Consider the following 23985-nt stretch of genomic DNA (forward strand, 5'->3'; position numbering starts at 1 on the left):
GACATAACACCTTTTCTTGAGTCTCTGGAATTTGGAAAATAGTACTGCAGGCTTTGAACCAATACTCCTAGTACAATCTGGAAATCACCATCTTTCATTGTCAGTTAATATTTCCCTTGAAAAATGTGTTACACTTTTAGCTTCCCTACAAAGACAATTGTTCCAGGTACTATATAGTTTGGGACCTATTAATAATTATAAATAAACAAAATCTTTGAACACTACAACATTCTCATTGTTCCTGTTAATAGCTGGCCTTTGTGATTTCTTGTGAATTTCTTCCCTACCTTCTGTAAAAGGCTTTCCTTCCTCAAAAACTACTGCTATTGGCACTTCCTCACCCCTAATAAAGGCTTTTAATGTGACAAGTGTCACCATTCCAGATTTTCTAAACTTTCCGAAAATGTGATACTATCCCTTAGCCCAAACTATTATCACTCACTTTGTGTTAACAGAGATCAAAATTTACTACAGCAGCTAACACAAAACTGCCTGACCTCGAAAGCACAACTTATTCATATGCTTAAAAATACGAGCCATGCCCTTACCTGACAAGCCTTGCCCACACCTGCAATGGGATGTCATGGAAAGAGCATCAGACTTTGGATTCTGTCATATGTAAATGAGATTCCATCAATACTCTTAGTAACTGTATGACCTTAGACCTGCTTTTGCCCTTTTGAGACTCAGTCATCTCATTTGTAAAGTGGGGCTAAAACTACCTTCTTCCCAAGATTATAACGAAGATTAAATATGTATTTAAAATTTTGAGAAATGAACCTGATAGGAAGGCATTAAATATGTGTTGGTTTCTGTCCCTTTCTCATAGTTCCATCTCACACCAGAGTATACTTTAAGATCTTTGGCTCCACGTGGAACTAATCTCCTTATACACACCACCATTACCTGTCCCCCAACTCAACTGATTTAGAAACATGCATGTTCTTTGAGTCCCAGTCCTGTCTCCTAGAATTATCCCCTTGGGCCTTTGGGTTTATGTCTAGCAAGAAGTAGAGACTCCAGCTGTTTCTGCTGCCTGTAGGGGCTCTTGGCCACTTCATTCCTCACAGGTCTCCTTTCTAGATCATAGTCTGTTTAAAAAAAACAAAACAATCACTTTATATTATAGGCAATTCTAGAGTATTTAGAAGCAAACAATACTAATCCAAAAGTTTATTGCTATGCACTGCATCTTAATGGAACATTTTACAAATGGGTTGCCTCCTACTGCTACCGGTACTGCTATACTTGCTTTGAAGAAAGACGTTTCAATTTCGGGAATATATCTATTGCTTCCCTATGTTTTAATGCGGAGATGTTACCAAAACCTTTTCATAAATGTAATAACCTGCTGCTCTGGAGAACTAGGAAATTATCCTCTATTTGTTTTTAAGTTAAGAAAATTATCCCATGTTTCCTTAGACTGATTCTATCTGTTCCAATTTGAAAAGAAGAGATGAAATGATGCTATGCAGACAGGTGAAATATTTGTTACACAGTATTGAGCAGCATTCTTCAACTGTGCCCATATGATCAGTTGCATCAGAAGCACCTTGGGAGCATGTTAAAAAGGCAGACCTCATCGCTCCTGACCTGGACTCTCGGCAGGTGAGGCCCAGAGGCACTGTAAAGTTTGGGAAGCACCTCTTGACAGATTTGGGCCAGAAAGGCCCCAAAACTTAGCTGAAATATTTAGTCTTCTTCAACATTCAGCCTGGAATTTAAGTAATTTGACTAAGTTTTTGGAGATGTATAGGTTACATCATCATGGAAAGAATATCTAGACTTCTCATAGATGCCATTAACTGAGCCAAAGTGGGGAAAAGTCACACTTTTACTCTCAATGATGTTTTTCCCTATTGTACTACATTAAAAAAATATATAATCAAAAAGTCTTTTTGATTGAAAGCAAGAAAACTACAGTTCATTTGAATTCTAACAGTCATTCGCCTTACATGGAATTAGCCCAACACCTTAGGGAAGAGGCTAGCATTTATTTGTCTGGTCAACAAATATTGGGCATTTACTCTATGTCATCCACTGGCCCAGGCTAATGTTATAATAGCAACGGAAAGAAAAATTCACTCATTGATTTTACAATCTAGTCTAGTAGCAGAGATCTAAATAAATAATCATGATACAAATATTATATAATTAATGTAAATTTACAGCTATGAAAGGTGCTATGAATTGACCTAGAATTCATGAGTTCCTAACTCTCTTAAGCTGGATAAATCATTGACGCAATAATTCCACATCCTGGAATTTCTACATGCTCTCTCATTTGCTCAAAGATAGATGATAGGCTGCATTGTTTGTGAGTTTGTAAGAAACTTAACTGTTCAATGATAAGGGACTGAATCAATAAATTATACAATAGCTATATAGCATAAATCTTCCTGTCATTAAAAAGAATGCAGTAGATAATAACATGAAAACATCTTTCAGACATATATTATATGAAAAAAATCAAGGTGTAGAGCAACATGAATACGTGACAGTATACCATTTGTGTTAAATGAAAAACAAAAGAGGTACACGTATATTTATGTATATAGAGTGTCTGAAATGAATTATCTTTCTCTGAAGAATGGGAGGAACTATCTATTTTACTTTTCACTTCGGAATTTTCAGGATTTTGTTTTGTTATGTTTTTATTTGTGTGTGCGTGTGTGGTGGTGGTTTTATTTACAAGGGCTGAATGGGATGAATTTACACATAATTCGTCAATAACACAATACATATCTGTGGGCTCCATTATAGGACCACAAAATCAAAATATTCAGTGACAGGATCCTAACAATTTGTAAGTTTACAACACCACCACGGGAACAAGAAGAAGTACTGCGAAAGTTCCCCAGCTGATTCTTAACAACCAGTCAGAGTGGGAACCACTGGTCTAACGTTATAAAGTATTAATCTTAGGCAAACTTTTTACATTCAATTTCATATCCTAACTCGGAGGCAAAATATTCCCACAAAGTTTTATAACCATTTAGAAAACAAAATGCACACCATGATATTAGTAATTATGCTAATTATAGATGCCACAGTCTCTTTCAGAATCTACAGACATCCTGGGAATGGCATTTCAAAACAAAACAAGGTTTCTGTTCTTCTGCCAGAAAATTTTGCTTCCAATGGACTTTAGACTCTAATTCCAGGTAAAGTGTACTCAGACTTCAAATACATCATCCTTCAAGCTGCTGTTGTGCAGTATTTATTGGGCTCTACAAGTCTTGATTTGTAGGATAAAGCAAGGCTTTGAAGTAGAAAAACTGAGAATGAGCTATCTCATAACTAAAACCTCAATGCCTTTCATATTGTTACAATTTTCTCATGAAAATCCTTTACTTGGAATAAACCTTGTGGCTAACGCTGCTCTCTATTTTTAATCATGTTTTTCCATCTTAAGACGTGAATAAAGCAACCTTTGAAGTGAGTAAGCATATGGCTGCTCTAAATAACCAAAATAACCATCCGTTTAATTCTGGATCCACCTCTTACTGGCTATATGACATCGAGTAAGTTACGTAAGTTTTCAGCATCTCAGTTGACTCACCTGTAAAATGGCATAATAATGAAATCAAATTCATAGTGGCGGCAGAAGAAGAAAAGAACAGATAAACTGCCTAGAAAGCACCTAGTATATAGTAATGTTCAATAATAAGCTTTTATCTCTAACCATACTTCTGAACTCTCAGGAGATAAAGTTATAGTCTTAGCAATTAGAGGCCACAGTTTGGATTTGGATTTGACTTTGAAGCTTGTGTGTTTTATTTAGTATCCTGCTTCCCTTGATTCAGGCATTCATCCATCACATATTAACTCAGTGCCGTCTCTGGATAAAGCACTGGTCAGGGTACAGTGCAAATGAAAGAATGAAAAAGACAAGACCTCTCACCTCTCGATTACAGTTTAGAAAAGAAAATAAGAAATGCACATAAACTGTCATTATACAAGGTGGAAGCCAGTGCTGTAAGAGGCAGGTAAATGGGAATTCAGAAGAGACATAGGTTAATTCCAGTTAACAGGTGGTGCAGAACTGGAGATGGGGGATCAGAGAGTCACCATCATGGTGTGGGGTTCAGGCCAGCTACACAAAATGTGCCACTCAGCAGGGTCTAGCAACAAGGGAAGAATATGACCTCATGGAGTTTCTGACTACACATACTCCAAGATGTCTTTCCCACTGGCATGCCGTTCAAGGTGAAGGTTTTCAGAAACATTATCACCAAAAATGCGTGTATGTAAACATTGCAGTATTTAAAATCACACTTTAGCAGAATCCTGATGGCAAAAGTTGAAATAAATAATTCAAATTTATGATCTTATAATTTCATAAACCTTTGTCAGGGGAATAGCATCTCACAGAGTTTAAAGGAAGAGCTCTGTGGTCCAATATTGCCAGGTTAGTAGTGGAGAAAAGACAGCACTGCTCCCTAATGGTGAGTGGGTAGTCATGGAGAGAAAAATCTGTTGGCATCTGCCCAAAGCCCAGTAAGCAGATGGCCCTGGGCACAAAATCCACCATGACGATTGGCACTTCATTGGGATGCTCTGAGCAGGGAAGGCGCCTGAAAAATGTCCTTCTTTGGCTGCCCTTCCTCCTGAGGCATATTGGTGGCACAGGAGGGAGACAACTGCCTGACGGCTGCCAAGGGGAGAAGAGATGGCCTTTAAAATCTAGGCTACTGCAGCCTCCTGGGTAGTCAATCTGGTGCCTTTCAAGCAACCAGAGAGCATCTTAAAGATCTGTGTCTGATTTCCTCTAAGATAAATGATATCCAACAGATTCCATTCAGAGGATAGCAAGGCTCACAAGACAACGAGCCAAGCTCCAAGATGGTGGAGGGGTCTGAGTCCTCTATAGCCTGCCCTGGTTTGTCAAGTTTATGGAACAAGATTGATTCACCTATTTCAGGATTCTTAAGTTTGTGATACGTGTATAACCAAGTATATTTATGTTTTCTAAGGATAAGTGCCACTGGACGACCAGGGTTGTTAGCTGTTTGAAGGGTCACTATCAGGAACAATCTACTTTGCAGAGCTTTGCTAATATTTTAAAAGTTGATGAAGATTCATTTTTTCCTGAAACTTATAGTCTTGTCATGTTTATAATACTGCCTGACACTTCAGATACCTTAACCAATTTGCATTGAAAAATTCATCTATTAAATCACAACAGGTGCACCTACACATACACACACACACACACACACACACACTGAGTAGTCTTAACATGCCTTTGGTTAGACTTCTGTGAATCCACAGCAAATAAAATACAATGTCAAACTGCTGTCCTATATCCCAAGAAACTATCAACTGAGTTTTAGCAATAAAGATATCTAACTATTAAAAGTTACTCTGAAATAAGATGGATATTATTCCAAGATGAATTACATTCACATAAAATTTGACTACTTTGCACTTTCAAATCAGTTTTAAATATAGTTGAGAACTCTCTGTTGAAAAAATTAACAAGAACAAAAAAATCGTAGCCAATGCACCCAAGATCCCCCTAATTTAGATTCCTCTTTAAATAAAATACATAGGCTGTGCTGTTTCATATAGACAGAATTTTAAGCAGAGAACCCTAATTGTTACTTCAATTATCTTAGGGCCTGAAACAGTTTAACAATAAAAGTATCTATCTGATTATTCAATAATTTACCCATTTCAATCAGAAAATGGGCAGTTTAGAGTAGCGTCTGACCACAATTTTAGTCAAGACAAAGAAGCTATAATCAGCTACTGGCTGCAGAAATTATTATACTATTTCATAATAGCAAGTAACACTTGATCATATACATATATACCTTTATGAAATAGTATGTAAATATTTTAATTAAAGATGAAAATGCTATAATTGAGGAAAAACATTAACAACATATAATTCATTAAAATTGAGATAATATCAAACTATCTCAAAGATATAAAGTGATAAGCATGCAAATAAAATAAATGGTAAGAGAGTGAGGTAAGTGCAGATGAAGTTTGGGTGAGAGATAAAAAGTGAACAAATGTTTCATTTATATGCAGTTACTTTTCAAAAGTGTAAGATCTAAAATTGTTCCCCCAGGAGATCAAGCAAAATTGTCAGATAAGGTACTCTTCTCATTTCCATAATAGGCAAGAGACTTCTACTTCATTCTTTAGGAGGAAACTTCTCCATTCTACCCCCTTACTGACTCCTCCTCAAAGAGCGGCTGGTGAGCACTTAGGCATGGCCTAGGATTTGGCCTCTATTTCATTCCCTCAGCTGCATCAATAGATAATGAGGGAGGCTGTGGTCCTCCATGGGACTGGTTAGAGTTGGCTATGTAGACCCAGCTCTTCCTACTGGCTGGCCCCAAAGTGTAGATTTGATGGAAAAAGGAGTGGTAAGTGCAGGAGTGCATCTTTCCTAATTCTCTAACTGTGCCTTTCTCCCCATCCCTGTAAATCTAATAGAATAAAGAAGTAGACCCCATGCTACTCTTTGATTTCATTCATCCTGTCTTTGATAACTGATGCCACAAAGTTGGTTTATATGAAATGGAGTTTATGCCTAATCCTAGCATAGAAATCGTGATCCCCAGAGTGTAGGGTTCATTTTAGTAGGAACTATTTGAAAACACTGACTTTAAATTATCAAGCCCAACTTGTTGGTGGAGCTGATTAAACTAAAATCCTTCTGAAAATAAACATGCAAATTCCTTGAAAGTAAATTCTTTCCCTCAAGAGAAAACACAGAACATGCTCTAAAGAAGCATTGTTAAAACACAATTAACTCATAATGTAGAATTTAAACATGAGTACCTCCAGCCAGGATCTTCTCTTCCAATTCTGCCATTTGCTTCTTATAGGCTTTTAAAGCTGCTTCTTTGAAAGAGGGACGGATTCTCTTTGGCTTTGTGATTTCCACTGGCTGTTCAGGGATGTTTTGGTTTTCATCTTCTTTTACTTCCATTTCAGGTGGTATCTCATTTAAGAGTTCCAATCCCCCTTCACTAGCCACATCATCTGCCTGTCCATCATAACCCTCATCTTGTGGGGTTTCATAAGGTGTTTCATATGAAGGGTGATCGTATTCCTGCATTTGTTCATCTGTTTCAGTAATACTAGTCCTGTTTTCTAGCTTAGCAAGGACTTGTTCCATCACTTCAACATAATCTGTTTCGTTATCAGCCACTGGTTCACTATAATCTTCCTCATCCTCTGCTTTGTAGTAATAAGGCTCTGTGTAGACATCAGAGTCAAGGGTGGTACTGGATTCATTTGCAGTTGATTGGGATAATGTCCGAAATCTCCCCATTAAGGAAGAGCCACTGTCCTCATATCCACTAAGACTCTGTGTGCTTTTGTTCCATACTACTTCCAAGGCTGATTTAGCCCTCTGTAGTGTAGATCCAAATTTTGGGAAGCTGAAAGCCTTATCAGAAAGGTCAATGCTTAATCGACTATGCCAGGATTTGGGTGGGGCATCCTCTGAATCATCACTTTGAAATTCACTTTGACTTCGATATATCATAGACAATTGGTTTTGATTTTGGTACAGCTCATTAGAATTAGCTTCCCGGTAAGAATCATATTGGCCAGCCCATTGGCCTTGTGGCTCATTATCCAACCCAGGGCATGGAGATGAGTTGTCATCTTGGGTTAAATCATAGCTCTCAGAGTCATCCTGAAGGTCACTGTGGTACTTTGCTAAGTCTTCTAGGTCTTTATTATAAACATCTAGTTGTTGATCAGATAGACTGTTTGTGTCATAGTCAAAAGCTTCCTGGGTGGATGAATCTAAACCTACGTCAGTTCCTTGCTCTACTTGATTCCATTCCTTCCATGGAGAAAGATCCTCACGTAAAGAGAGCTGAGAATCACTGTAATGACTTTGGTCTCCAGATGCACATACCATGCCACTACTCATTCCGCTATCCACAGTTTCTGTGTTAGCAGTTTTACTCTGCCCTTGGACAACTTGAACAACCCCATTCAAATGTTGATCCTGAGGACTGTCATACAAGGTAGGTGTGCCCTCTTGTTTCCTCTGCCAAAGTTCCCGGTCTGAAGATGACAGGAGGGAGCTTCCATTAGTCCTGGTGAAAAACTGGCTTTCTGAAAAATCTTCCGAGTAAGATTGACACAATTTGGAAAAATCTGATTCAGAACGACTAAGTTTAGAAGTGAAAAAATCACTCTGTGAATGCCAGAGGGGCATTGCATCTGCATAATGGGTTGTGGTTTGTCGTTCCAAGTTATCCGATTCTGGCAATTGTGAAGAAATTTTATCATAATCTGATTTATTTGAAATTCTGCTGCTACTAGCAGTTTTATTCTTGGCTCTAGTATTGTGTGATTTTGAACTTGACTTGGAAGTACTTCCCCTTGTTGGAAACTCTGACTTAGAAAGCACAGCATAACTGCTTCTATTGAGATCAGATTCCAGCTCTCCATCACTGTCATCGGGTGATTGCCAATTGTTCTTGATTTTGGGCTCTGGAGTAGTGAGCTTTATATCCATGCTCTCATATGTTTGGGAGGATGGTATCCCTCTCTCTCTCCTTTCTCTGATGTCATGAGTAAGAATATCTGTTGAGACACCAATACCTGTTCCTTTGAGTTTATATGATTTTTTTAAAATGGAATCCCTTTGCTGTGGGGTTTCAAAGTACACAAGTATGGGTCGAGGCTTTGCATTTGGGCAATCCCTTTGGTGTCCTATCCTCTGAGCAAATTCAATTTTAATAGTATTTGGTGCATCTGAAAAACCCATTTTATCTATTAGAATTTGGTACACCACACTTTCAATGTATTCAAATCTTTCTTCAGGCACATTTAAAAATCTCAGGCTGGCCTTGCTACCCATATGACCTAAGTGTTTAATATAATCATGGATGTCTCTGGTTTCCCTCCGAGACTGGACAAACCCTGTACGTAGCTGTTCAATTTCACTTTGTACAACTTCTACACTGCTGGAGATCTCATCGATGGAATGCTTGAGAGCATTGACATGCCCTCGTAGTTCAGAAAGTTCTGTTTCGATCTGACTTATTCCCTGAAGCTCCTTAAAGATCATTTCCATGACATCATGTGTTTGGCTAATACAACCAGAGGAACTGAATCCTGGCTCCAGGGCATTTGCCTTTGGGTTTCGGGCAGTTCGGTCCAAAGATTTGCTTCTTATTCCCCAGGTTTTCTTCATTGTGCTCAATTCTGAATCTGAAGAGACACACTCTTGACTCTTTTTCCATTTCCTCAGTTTGCGTAAAGCTCCTAGTTTTAAGCTATGTAGAGTGCGTTCCCCATCAGAGCTGCCCTCAGAGGGTGCCAGGCTGCTTGAACTCTTTCTATTGCGTCTAACTGGCATCGTGTGTGTTAATTGTGCCTGGTTTTCTGTACTACTCCTTAGTTCATTGAGTGATTCTGAGTAGGAACTCTCAATTGAAGATAACTCTTGAGGCAGATCCTCATTATCATTGTTGCTCACATTAATTTTTTTTTGCAGTCCATTGGCAATAGCCACTCGATAACTGAATGTTGGTGAGAGGGAAAATTCTTTGTTAGCCTCGTCGTCTTCAGTGGATAAGTTGCGAGCAGATGAACACTTTGCAATCTTCTTTACAGTGCTTTTCAAGGTATTAGAAAGTTTGGGGGTTTTGGTCTGGCCAGCAGTAGAAACGTCTTGATCCCTTTTCTGCTGACGATTCTCTTTTTTTTTGGTTGTATTTCCCAATTTCTTTGTAAACATCCCTTTGCAAAGCTTATGTATGTAAGGTAAAATCAGGTTCTTGAAAAGATTAGCCACCATGGACAGCAATTAGTGCAAGCTTTTCTGCCCTGAAGAAGTAAACAAGGTATCAGGATGGAAATCTGTAAATCCAAGGCAAGCATCACTGTTCAGATGTTCTGTGAATCATTGAAAATAGCAGGAAGGGCAGGCATGGCTCTGCCACGGTGTCAATGTCCTATGAAAATCGGAAGCAAAGCTCCATTGATGAAAGACATTCTTTCTTGGAGAAGGGGTTTCATGAATCTCTCTCATTTCCACATAGCTTCATGTAGTGTCTAAAAGAAAGGAACGTTAAAATGAAAATCAGAATTCAATTCCAGATTGAGCCCATTTCTAACATTTTCCAAAAGTTTTCAAGATGTACAATGTGAAAAATTGCAGAGGGTGCAGGGGCATATCTGAATTTTGACACACATTTTTAAAACAACTAAAAAGCAAATCAGAACCAATAACTATGTTTAAATGATTTTTTTTCCTAAATCACTTATGGGTGGACACAATTGAAATAGTAACAAAAGGTAATAATGATTATTTGGAACAGGTTTTGTAAGTTGACATGCAAATTTAAAAAGCTATAGCAACTGTATTGTATGATCATTTCCACTTTATTTCCTTTCCTAAACTTGCATTTATTTACACAAACATTAGCATTTAAATTTAAATGTATTCTCCCCACCCTAGACATTTAAAATTCATCAAATTAATATTATCCATGTATGTAAGACCTTTTCTTCAAGTAATCATTTACTTTTCAAACTATTCAATGATTGGAAATTTCTTAAATAATGATTGAAGTAATCCAACTAAGAAATATTTCATATGATGAAGTAAACATCAAGAGAAAATACCTCTTATATAGCCATCAGGTTTGTCAATAGATTATCATGAGTTGAAAAAAACAGGAGGTTACATCAAATTAGGCATTGTAACAACAATAAAAATAGGAAAATATTAAAAATGTAGATAATATCCAAGTTTTCAGAGGATGTGACTTGAGAGAGCAGAGTCATCCTAATCAACTGGTACAGGCTTGTGGCAGATGGCAGGGAACCCATCCTCAGTGTTAGGACCGTGACTAGAGATAGCGTACCAAATCACAAAAAGAAATTGTGCCACAAATAAAATACGCCTACAGATAATCAAGAATTGGTCAGACATAATTCATCCTATGATTTGGTGTTTTATAATGCACATAACCACACAAGTAAATAATCTTTATGATAGCTAGTTTCTTGAATTATGTGAAGAAGAGAAGGAGGAGGAGGAGAAAGTTTACATTAATCTTGCTGGTTCGCTCGCATGATGCCTTGAATGTGGTAGGTATTCAAATAAAATTTTGCTGAATTGAACTTCCTATTTATTGTTGAAATATATCACAGAATAATGGTTAACAGCTCAAAGACTTTGCTGATGTTGGACTACATATTTGGGTAGATATATAATCCATTTACTTGTCTGAAGAATACATCATAAACTGCATATTGTTTTAGGAGCTGACTGATATTTTCAGCTTCCTCCATTTGGAAATCTGCCATCTTTACTTCACTCAGGCTCTGCAGGGCCTTGGGGAATACATGCTGTGGTCACAAGCCAAGCTTCATGAGAGACAGGACAATGTATATGAGAAAGTGAAACAAAAAGACGGAGGAGAGAAAGACACTGACTAAAGAAATCCACATCTTCTGGGTTTCATAAGCTGTCAGAGCCTAATTCCTCTCATCTGAAACAATTTGGTATTCATTCACAATTATAAGCCAATACCTGTTTTCTACTATAAAAAACATCAAGAGGGGCTGGCCCCGTGGCCGAGTGGTTAAGTTCGCGCGCTCCGCTGCAGGCAGCCCAGTGTTTCGTTGGTTCGAATCCTGGGCGCGCACATGGCACTGCTCATCAAACCACGCTGAGGCAGCGTCCCACATGCCACAACTAGAAGGACCCACAACGAAGAATATACAACTATGTACCGGGGGGCTTTGGGGAGAAAAAGGAAAAAATAAAATCTCTAAAAAAAAAAAATCAAGAAATTGACTCCTGAATTAAATTCAAAAAATATTTATTGTACCCTTGCATGACTTCGCCTTGTAGAGAAAAGACTTTGGAAAGTTTGGTAGCAGTGGGAAGACAAATTGTTTTAAAACCACGTTTGGTAGAATAAACTGTTCTATTAATCACTCAATCCAGGATCCTGGGTCTCCCAAACCTAGAAACAAATGCTTAATTTCCGTTTAAACGAAAGCAATAATTTTGCCAATGCCTCTGATGTTTTCATGAAATTTTGTCTAGACATCCTGACCTGCATTACTAGTTCAGAACTATTTTTCTAGGCAATAATTTTGGAAAAATTTTAAGCAGGAATATTTATCCTGAAAAAACACAAACCCAAGGGCATGTGTCCACTGTTGCAATAATGGACTCAAGTGCTCAATATTCCAACTACATAGAATGATTTGTTATTCACTAAGGCTCTATGCTCTTTCACACCTCAGTAACTTTTCTGTTCTCTCTACCTAGACTATCACTCATGTCAAGCCCTCCCTGTCTCTAAAACTTGTGTTTAAATTCCAAAATCATTTGTCCTGTAAAGACTTCACCCACCACCCAAACTGAGCTTTTCTGTCTCCTTACCATACTCTCCCACAACCCAGTTCATAGGCAATTAGAATTCTTCTGTATTTTAATCTCATTTCTGTCTCCACCCACTGAACTATGTCCTCTTTAAGGGTAAAAGTAGGGGCTGGCTTGGTGGTGCAGCAGTTAAGTGCACACATTCTGCTTTGGTGGCCCGGGGTTCACCAGTTCAGATCCCAGGTGTGTCCCACATATAAAGCAGAGGAAGATGGGCAAGATGTTCAGGGCCAGTCTTCCTCAGCAAAAGAGGAGGATTGGCAGCAGATTTTAACTCAGGGCTAATCTTCCTCAAAAAACAAAAAAAACTTAAGGGTAAAACAATGACTTATTCAATTTTAAACATCCTGAACCCAGGACACATAATAAGCACTCAATAAATGTTTACTGAAGAATGGGTCCGAAGGATGCAAAGTTTTAGTTATGCAAGATCAATAAATCCTAGAGATCTGCTGCACAGCGTAGTGCTTATAGTTAATAATATTGTTATATACATAAATTTTTTGCTAAAAGGGTAGATCTTATTTTAAATTTTCATATTACAAAATAATAACAAAGAAAGAAGAAAAGGCAGGAGGAAACTTTTAGAAATGATGGATCCGTTCATGGCATAGATTGTGGTGAAGGTTTCACAGATGTATACTTATCTCCAAACTCATCAAAAAAAAAAAGAGAATTGGCTCATATTTCAGCCATTTACTAAATATCTTCACCTGGTTGGCCCAAATTAAACTCCATCCACACCCTAATTGTTTTCTTAGATTATTAATCTCAATTAATATCATGATAATTATATACATTTTTTGTTAGTGCCCTCAAGGCGGTTCCAATTCCTAGTGACCCTGTGTACAGCAGAGAAGAACCCTGCCCAATCTTTTTGTGTCATCCTCTCTTCTTCCTGCACTATACCAGAAAATGTTCCAGTGTTATTCATAGAGTTTTCAGGACCAATTTTTTCTAAAGTAGGTGGCCACGTTCTTCCCCCTAGTCTGTCTTAGTCTGGAAGCTCCACTGAAACCTCTCCACCATGGATGACCCTGCTGGTATTTAAAGTATCAGTGACATAGCTTTCAGCATCACAGCAACACGTAGCTGCCACAGTATGACAACCAACAGATGGGTGGTGTGGTTCCCTGACTGGGAAATGAATCCGGGCCATGGTGCTGCCCAAATTTTAACCACTACCACTAGGGCAGGCTAATCATCCACTTACCTAGGACATATACCCAGGAGTCATTCTAGATTCCATATGATCCATCCCATAACCACACTCGATGTAAGAATGTCACCTCCTCCCACTAGCAATGCCTTAGTTCTGAACTCTACAATTTCTCATCTGGATTATCACAATTGTATCCTATATGGCCTTGCTAACTCTAAACTGGCCCTTTTTCCAAATCTTCCTCTCTAAAATTAATATATTTTAAAAGATATAAATCCTCCTGCTTAAAACGCTGCCAGTTTTAGCAGCCTCATATCCTATCACTCCCATAAGCACATCTGCCCCAGCTACATTGAGGTAGTAGCAGTTCCCTGATCACTATAATGTTGCCTAACCAATGCGCCATTTTCCATGCTGTTTCTTCTGCCTCCATTCCTTTACCCTTTCCTCTACCCCTACATGTCCTTCTCATGAATATCTCTAGAATACCTATACAGCTTAGATCCAGCAGGGACCAGCATCAGCTTGTTTGACCTCCTCAGAGTTGGCATTTCCTCCTCTGTGCTCCCATAACACCTTGACTGCATGTTTGTTATGGTAACTCTCAGAATATAATAATTATTTATGTGAAATATTTTATCTACATCTTGATCTCTCAAATATGTCTGTGAACTCTTGAAGAGCAGAGACTGTGTTCTATTTAATTTAAAATATTCATAATGCTTGATATGTGGTAGACTCACGATGATGGTTGGACAAATGGATAAATACATAAACAAGTGAATGAATGGACAAATAATAAACCCATGAACTAACAGATAAACAATAAAGATTCCAAGAATCCTGAACTGGCTGAACTGGGCCTTAAGTAATCCAGAGGAAGAGAAGCAGTGTGAGCAGAAGGAAAGTATCATAAACATTCATGTCACGTGCAAAGATGGAGAAGCATACACCTTGGAGAAAGATGGGGACTACAGGGAGATGAGTTTGGGTGGGGAAAATAGTAACAATGTGGGAAGTTTTGAAATTTAGGCTGAGAAGTTCCATCTAATGAGGAGGCACTAATGGTCATTGGTTTTCAGCAAGACCACTTGATCCAGGTTACCTGCATTAGAATCCAGCTCTGAGATATATTAGCTGCATGATATTGAGAAAGTTACTTAATTTCTACACTCCCCTCACTTGTACATTTATTAAATTGGGATAGAAATAGCATCTCCTCAAAGATAATCGTAAGGTTTAAATGAGTTAACACATGTAAAGTTCCTAGAATACAGCAAAGCTCAGTAATATCAGTCATCATTAGCACTGTGAAGGGTAGTGAAAAGTATTTACAGAAGATTAATCATGCAGTATCTGTTGTGGAATTAAGGTGAATAGAAGGAGGAGGCACCTTGGAATCCTGCTAGGTTGGAGGACGAGATGAAGAACAAAGAAGCAATTGGAAAAGAAATGGAAGATGCCTTACATCTATATGGTCCAGTGACAATTTTCCAATATTGAAATCTCACCTTCCCATTACTGGGATCCTTTCTTCTGTGTGTGTGTGTGTGTGTTACCATCATGAAACCACAGCTGCTTTAACAGCAGCGTTAGCGAGTCTCAAATATCAGCTGTGGAACTTCCTTCAGACAAGCAACCAGGATAGAGAAGGAAGATGACATTTAATAAGCACCTGTTATGTTCCAGAAAATTAAGCAGCCCCAATTAATCCTCACAGATACTCTCCGAAGAAGGCATTATTATGCCCATTTTACAGATGAGGAAATAAGAGGTTCAAAGAGATTAAGATATATGGCCAAAATTACACAGCTGGTGAATTGCACCATGTTTCTCTCCCTTCCAATAGCTTCATCCAGCAGTTTAGGAAAGATAAATAAAGCAAAATGTACCTTGGCCCCTAGTCCTAGAGTCTACGAAGCTCTCAGCTGCATGTAAAGTGAATATTACAGGGGGAATTGACACATGTTCTAACGCCCACCCAATAGAAGCCCAAATATTTACTCTCCTCTCTGAAGTTCAATTTTTTAAATGGAAATAGCCAAGATGAGGACACAATCAGTATTGGGGAGAGGTAGGCCAGGTGGAGTGGGAAGTGGAGGAAATGAGGGGGAGAACAGGACAACATCACATGATTCTCAACTACTTGAATTCAAAATCTCACACTCAACTTCCAGTTGTGTTACCTTTTAACTACACAGCCACACATTGTTTCTGGTAAGAAAGTTTAGGGGTAAGATTTAAGGGTTTGGAAAGGAGATCTTTGAGAGAGATTAAAATACTAGACTATGTTGCCATGGGAAACCTTAGTGATAATACCTATTACTTACCATGTGCCAAGAACTGTGTATGTAATTTTCTAAAATTTACTTCATTTCTTTCCCATAGTAATTGTGTGAAATTATTATCGTTTGCCAGAGAAGGAAGCTAAGGTCTAGAGTTTTTAGGAAATTTGACTTAGATCATGCAGTTAACAAGCAATACAACCTTGACTCCAAGCCCCAGATTTGAACTGCAAGTGTACAAACTCTGAAACTAATATTAGAGTTGAATAGGGAGTAAAATAATTTTTGCAGGTATGTTAAATTCCTTTCGTAAGAGATTTATTTAACATGACTATAAAGCTAGATGCCCTCATGGGCTAAAAGAGCTAATGAACCTTTAAACAGCAATTTATTGCTAAATCATTACCAGAATTAAGCTAAAGCATTTTCAGATCAATAAACAATTTTATGTTCCTTACCAAATATAGTAAAGTAGATGAACAGGGTATTTAGGTATTAACTTGCAAGAGAGAGACACAAGACAAGGAGATGTGATCTGATAGAGCCCTCACAGGTCACCTCCCCAAGTCCTGCCTTCTCTACTTATGCATAATGATGTCTTTACAGTCCCTGACTCTGTGTCCCCGATTTCCACCTTTGCCCTAGGAACCCCATGCTTATGACTTGAGTTTCTGACCTTCCATTTACTGTTATCTGCTTAATCCCTGCTCCTAGCCCAATAGAATAACTTCACTCTTAACTGCTCCTTCACGTGCAGTGAGCATGTGTTAAGTATCCTAGACTGTGTTAGGATGATAACTAATCACCCCATCAGAAGAAAGCAAGAAAGCCTCTGCTTCTCATTGTATAACACCTCAGCAGTGAATACCCTATACTATATGATTGCCAGTTTAAAAGAAATTTTTCCAAAAATAAGTCCAAGAGAAATACATACACATGGTTCACCAAATATCTGTTCAACAGAAAATTCTTCGTGATTTGCAAAGTAGCTGATTGAAAGAGACTTCCCACTACGTGAGAAAAGCTGCTGCTACAGAGAAGGAGTAAACCTAAGAAAGTTCATCAGAGCAAGACGGCCCCAGTGGAAAGCAGCATTGGCCAGCACAATGACCACGTAGCTTTATAAACAAAATCGCACAACAAAGGAGAAAACCAGGGAAGCTGAGATGGAAGGGAAAGCTAGCCACACCAACAGCAGTGAGGAGACACAAGGCCTGATGAGAGGAAGCATCAGGGTAGTTGGGACAAGGCAAGTGATGAGAAAATAAGTTGTTATCAAAGATCAAGTTTTAAGAAGTATCTTTTAGATTGTCTTTATTGGATCAACACAGATTTATACCTGTTTTATATAACTTTTTCATATGAAGTAGTAAAAGTACTATATATATAATGTGACTGATGGACACAGGGATGACCGTGACAATGAAAATTGCTGAAACAGTAACATATGAAATGATGTTCTTGTGAACTATTTATTTTTTGCCTGATGTTAAGGCAAAACAATAAACCAATACATACTGAAAATTTTCCAACAAAAATGATGAAACCAGAAAGTGATAAAAAGGTTTATCCTAAGCTAATAAATTGTTTTAAAAGAATAAACAGAAAGATCCATTTCCCCAAGAACGAAGCCCAAATGATTCACATCCTGTTTATTCCAGCTAGTCATATATTTTTTGAATTTCTTCATCCAACTACAGCCCATCTACATTTTTTACTCACGTCCATTGCTGCTGCTTTGGTTTAGGAGTAAACAATGAAATCTAGTACTAATATTTCTATAAGCCCTTTTGAATCTACAAAGTAGTTTTGTATGTATCAGCTCATATGATCTTCCTGGTGACTTTGTAAGGGTATTATCTCCAGTTTATGGTTAGCAATGATGAGCCTCATAGCTGCTAATGTAGTTGCCTGTGTCTCCTGACTCCAAAGCTTGGTTCCTTCACTATAATAATTTACATGCTCCTTACTTTAAACCTTTAATATTGCAGGAGATTACTGGCCTCCTAAAGTAATAGTCCCCACCATTCCAAACCATCCCATGAACTGATTTCTATCTAATATTCCTTAATTTTATTTTCTATCATTTTCCTCTTCTTAGTCTCCTACTGCAGACTATTGCACACCTCTATTCCATGGCACTTTATAATTCCATGGACCCACTAAGCTTATTCTTTCATTGTTTCTTTTATACTTGTTCATCACTCTGCCTAGAATGTCCTCCAGCTAATCTGGTCTCAATCATTCAAAGGACATATTAAGTCTAATGTTTTCCACAAAAGGTTTTTTAATTACTCAGATGCCTTCGCTTTTTCCTGTAGTCCTTATAGTCTGCACCATGATATTTAGTCATTAATTATTCTTCTAAACTATTTACCAAATAGCTTTGGACATGTTTTCCCATTTTTTAATGCTATTATATGCCAGACACTGTCTTGAGTGCTTTGTATAGGTTATTACATTAATGTTTGATAGTAATTTCTGCAGTAGGTACTATTATTAATGCCCATTTTACAGATGAAGAAACTGAGAACCTGAGTAGCTAGTCCAAAGTCACACAGCCGAGAGGTGATGGAGCTAGAATTGCAACCCAAACTGACTGGCTTCAGAATCCTTTATCGTAAACACCATGCTACACTGCTATGCCCATAAGGACCAATTAGAGAAAAAGGTTGTCACGTATGTAGTATCTTTGAAGAAGAACTCCTCCCTCAAGAAGAGTCTATGTCGGTTTCTACAATTAGAGCTGTATTCCTTTTACTTAAGATTTTGGTCCTTTTGGTAATGCAAATCTCACCTAGGGGCCCCTCTGTTTTAAGACTTATTAGCTATTTTGTATCTTGGCATAAATGGTTTAGTAGAGCATTCTTCAAGAGTAGGAGGGAGAGCAGAGACAACAAGAAGGAGCCTGAGAATGGGAAGAGTCAACCATCAAAGGGGAAAGAAGGAGGATAGGCCAGAAATGAGAGACAAAGGTGCCTAGAGTACGCTTTGCCCACTTACTATTTTGGCCATGGCCCAGCCCTATTCCCAGCTAGAATGTACACCCCTTGAGGATAAGAACTATGTCTTTTCAATCTTTGAAACTTCTCCCCACTCACCTACAGAGAGTAAAGCCCAGGTACTCTGGCTCATGGATGAACAACTTAGAATGATATCATCTCACAGCCAAGTTGTTTCTCATGTGTGTGTGTTTCTTTGTTTTATTCTCAGAATCCACCCTTTTTTCCTCCAACAAAGATCAGAAGTGGAAACTCAATGAATACAGCTGATAAAGCAGAGCTCCTTTGGTTGAATTAAGGGAGCAGGGCTGGAGTCTCACTTTACCTGCTACTTCCACGTGAGCTGCAGCCCATACAGTTTCTCCACAGGGTCCTAGGGCTTGGAGAATACAGTTTGAACAGCACTAATCTTCAAACTGTACACAGCATGGAATGAAAACCCAGAAAGTTCAAAACACTTGCCTGAGTTCACACAGCAGAGCTGGAACGAAATTTTAGGTCTCCTATCCTGACTTCACTGTTTTTTTCTCCCTGTGCTGCGCTGCCTTCCTTTAAAGCAATCACACCCAAGGGTTTGGCATCTTCCTACTGTGCCAGTGTTCTCTGATATGGTAACCTAAGTCTATCCTTAGATAATTTGACTTTTGCCTTGATTCTCTATAGTCAATCTTTGTAATTTTCTGGAACTGGAAATTCCTTTGATATTAAAAAGGATTTCTAAAAGAAAATCTTGTGAGCAATTTTGACGTGTGGTGGAATTTTTACTAGAGGCATAAACTATGTAAAGAAAGGCCGCTGAAGAAAAGACACCATTCTGGACAAAAGTTGTTACTAGTTCTAATGTTTCCCGCATCTCTGTCCCACCAGAATTGTTGGATACATTACCAGCCTAATGTCCTGTGCCAGAGAAGGGGCCCAGATCCCTGTGAGAACATATGACCCCCGACCCGTGCTTCCTAAGTACTTTTTGATATCCCCATAGTAATAGGAAATGTCTACTTCAACATGTTAAAATGATTAATCCTTAAAAAACTTCACAAGGGAAAATATTACTCTCATTTTAAAAACAAGAAAGCCAAGACTCAGAGACCCTAAGTGACTTACTCCAGACTTACTCGAGCGATAGGGCTAAAATTTGAACAACTTATGTGTGGTTCCCAAACCAGACTACACCACACTGTTCAAATAAGATACCATCAGTTATATCAGGGAGCACGTCCATCCTTGGTGAATAGGAGGCATATTCCATTTGGTGCCCAGCTGAGCTCCAAAATACACCATTCATACTTTAGCAGAGGGGCATAGAATGGAGGCTTAAGCCAGACGGCCTGCTTTGAATCATGGCTTTGCTGTACACCAGCTGTGCACAATGAGCAAATTGTTTAACCTCTTTGTTCCTCGGTTTTCTCATCTGACAACTGAGATTATAATGATACCAACTCCCTCATGTTGCTGTAAGCATTAAATAAGAGATAATTAGAGGAGAGTCTGGAACATCAGAAGTACTCAAAAATGCTAGTTATTGTTATTAACAAATGATGGTAAAATTTCCATCTGGGCAGACCTTTCCTCTACCCCCACTCCTTTCCTGACTGTAGGGCAGCCGAGGAGGTCTCACAGTAACACAGTCCCTCTTTTGTGTTTATTTAGAATAATGCAAATTGTCCAGTTTTTTTAAGGTAGAGTAAGAGTCACAGTAATTCTGAAGGCTAATGAGGAAGATAAAAATTAGTAGTGTTACATGTACTTAAAAGTTATTTCTTTTAAAATGTTGCATACTCTAAAGGAATGATAAGCTACTCATAACAATGATTTAACTGTATTTTATTGATTCTAAGGCCCACATATTTTTACAGTTTAACCTTTTCTGAAACTGGGATTGGGACCATAGAAACTTCACATTCCTCATGTATACACCAGGGATGATAGTATCTATTTCCTAGGGGTGTTTGCGAGATGTATCAGACTATGCGATAATGAGAGCAAACACATCTATCACATTTCTTGGCAGGGCACATTGTTTAGTTTCATTAATGTCCATTTTCTTCCTTACCACTCCCTTTCTTTACCCCCCAAAAAATGTTATTTAACCCAAAACTCATGAAGACAGCCAGTATCCTGAATTCCTTACTTGGCAACTTGGATTCTAGGTCCAGGTCAAGCAATATCTCCCTCCAGAAGTCTCCCTGATGGCTCAGGCAGGAATTAATGTGCCTTTCCATCTGTGTCACAACTCATTTGGACACCATAGATACAATCTTTGAAGTACACACACACCTTTACTAAGCTGCACATGTATTACAGCAATATTATGAGATAATATAATCCATTTTTGCATCTGTTTTCCATAATGGAATGTATCAAGGTGCCTGATATTTAATAGCAACTCAATTAATTTTCATTGGAAAAAAAGGTAATCAATAAATGTACCAAAATATTTCATAAACTATCAGTAATTTGCTCAAGCATAAACAGAACTCGACCTAAATATTAGTAGGGTGGAAGAGAAAAAGAGTTACCCTGTTCTTGATACAAGTTTAATACCCTCCTAGATGAAGTAATTATCACCCTTTCTGAAAGAATAAGGTTCAAATTTATAAGATATTACTGTATCTCTACAAGAATTGCCTACACAATAAAATGTTTCAGCCAGAAATATGTCTTATACTAAAACTACACTAAACATATCTATAACAAAAAATTAATAATATTGTTGGCAAATTGGTACATTGATTAGATGTCCACATTTCTAATTAATGAAATCTGAAGAGCTCTGCGCCTTGGGTTTCTCAATAAAATTCTGTTCACAAAGTATTCTTCATAGATGATTAGGTGCTGCTAGCTCATTTTGTTCAGTTTTATTACTTTTGATCTGTTCAAAAATTGACTCTAATGCCAAGCACACATCCTTAAAAGCAACGCAATCAGTTAGTAATTAGTGACAACTTCAGACTGATTTCTAACTGGCCAATAAGCACACGAAAATGTGGCCTACAGCATTAATTATTAGGAATATGCAAATTAAAAACCAAAATGAGATACCATTTCATAAAGACAAAAATGGCTAAAATTTTAAAAGACTGATTACACCAAATGCTGGGGAGGATATGGAGAATCTAGAACTTTCATACAATAAAGAGGACAATGTAAAAGAATACAATCACTTTAGAAACTGTTTGGCAGTTTCTTATAAAGTTATTCCTACACTTATACTATAATCCAGCAATTGCATTCCTAAGCACTTACCAAAGAGAAATTAAGGCATTTTCTCAAACAAATTCGTATAAGAATTTCTATCGTATCTTTATTATTAACAGCCAAAAAGTGGGAAAATATCCATCAGGAAGAGAATGGGTACACAAATTAAAGTATGTTAAAATAATCTAGCACTAATCAGCAATAAAAATAGAATGAATCACTATTACAGATGAATCTCAAAAATATCATATTAAGCAAAGTAGCCAGACACAAAAGAGTCAATACTCTATGATTCCACTTATAATAAATTCAAAGCAGGACTAATTTATGATACTAGAAGCCTGAAAAGTTGTTGCCTATGAAAAGTGGAGACTGACTTGAAAGGGACATGAGAAAACTTTTTGGATTGAGAGAAATGCTCTGTATCTTAACTGGGGTAATAGGAGTGTTCATTTTTTTAAATTCACAATGTAAATTTGAGATCGATGCATTTCACTGTTTGGAAATCTTATTCTACTAAAAAACTATGAAAATAAATAAATATGAATAAAAAATGACATGTACTTTGATAATGGAAGTAGTACATGAGAAGCAATTTCTTGGACGGTGGAAACTGATTTAATTGATTGTTGCATGAAAATTAGGTCTTCTTTACTTACCCCATTTAGTGCCATTGCAGAACACGCAGCACATGGAAAAAGTAGTTGGGCTGTGCACCCCGAGGCATAAAATTCAAAGCAGAGAGACAGCATGTCTAGGGAACAAAAGGTTCTTTTGACATTCCGCCTCATTACAAAGGCCAGGGTTCAATTCTCATACTTGCTTGGAAATCCAGCTGACACAGAAAAGCCTCCTTGACTAAGGACAGACTGAAGTTGTCCAGAAGTTCAATGTCATCCAACTGGAACAACTACAATAAGTACTCAGAGAGATTTTTATTTCAGCACTGTCTGTTCTCTGTATAGTTCTAAGATACAAGAATCTCTTGTTAGGGACAACTAATTTACTATAAAGGAGCCAAGAACATACAGTAGAGAAAAGAAATTCTCTTCAATAAACAGTGTTGGGAAAACTGGACAGCTACATGCAAAAGAATGAAACTAGACCACTATCTTGACCGTACACAAAAATGAACTCAAAATGGATTAATGACTTAAATATAAGACACAAAATCAGAAAACTCCTAGAGGAAAACATAGGCACTGTGCTCTTTGACATCAGTCTTAACAATATCTTTTTGGATATGTCCCCTCAGGCAAGGGAAACACAAGCAAAAATAAACAAGTGGGACTTCATCAAAATAAAAACCTTCTGCACAGCAAAGGAAACCATCAACAAGATAAAAAGACAACCTATCAAATGGGAGAAGATATCTGCAAATCATATATCTGATAAGGGGTTAATATCCAAAATATAGAAAGAACTCATATAACTCAACAACCAAAAACTAAACAACCTGATCAAAAAATGGGCAGAGGATCTGAATAGACATTTTTCCAAAGAAGACTTACAGGTGGCCAACAGGCAAATGAAAAGATGTTCAACATCACTAATTATTAAGGAAATGCAAATCAAAACCACAATGAGTTATCACCTCACTCCTATTAGAATGGCTATTATCAAAAGGACAAGAAATAAATAACAAGTGTTGGAGAGGATGTGGAGAAAAAGGAACTATCATCCACTATTGGTACAGCCATTATGGAAAACACTTCAGAGGTTCCTCAAAAAATTAAGAATAGAACTACCATATGATCCATTTATTCCACTTGTGAGTATTTATCTGAAAAATACTAAAACACTAATTTGAAAAGATATATGCACCCCTATGTTCACTGCAGCATTATTTACAATAGCCAAGAGATAGAAACGATCTAAGTGCCCATCAATAGATGAATGGATAAAGAAGATGTAGTGTGTATATGTGTGTATATACATATA

The 23985-nt window shown here is 37.7% G+C and overlaps 1 protein-coding gene across 6 annotated transcripts in view; it reads right to left on the reverse strand.

Moving 5' to 3' along the window:
* The window catches only part of UNC13C (unc-13 homolog C), a 557967-nt gene that overhangs the window by 509673 nt on the left and 24309 nt on the right, over positions 1–23985 (reverse strand). For all 6 annotated transcript variants that reach the window (XM_070236389.1, XM_070236405.1, XM_070236396.1 and 3 more), the window contains one exon: positions 6802–10047. In XM_070236389.1, the coding sequence (XP_070092490.1) occupies positions 6802–9790 (2989 nt within the window). In that variant the 5' untranslated portion in view covers positions 9791–10047. The remainder of the gene's footprint in view (positions 1–6801; positions 10048–23985) is intronic.

The sequence above is a fragment of the Equus caballus genome, chromosome 1, assembly GCF_041296265.1.
Source record: "Equus caballus isolate H_3958 breed thoroughbred chromosome 1, TB-T2T, whole genome shotgun sequence".
Classification (NCBI taxonomy): domain Eukaryota; kingdom Metazoa; phylum Chordata; class Mammalia; order Perissodactyla; family Equidae; genus Equus; species Equus caballus.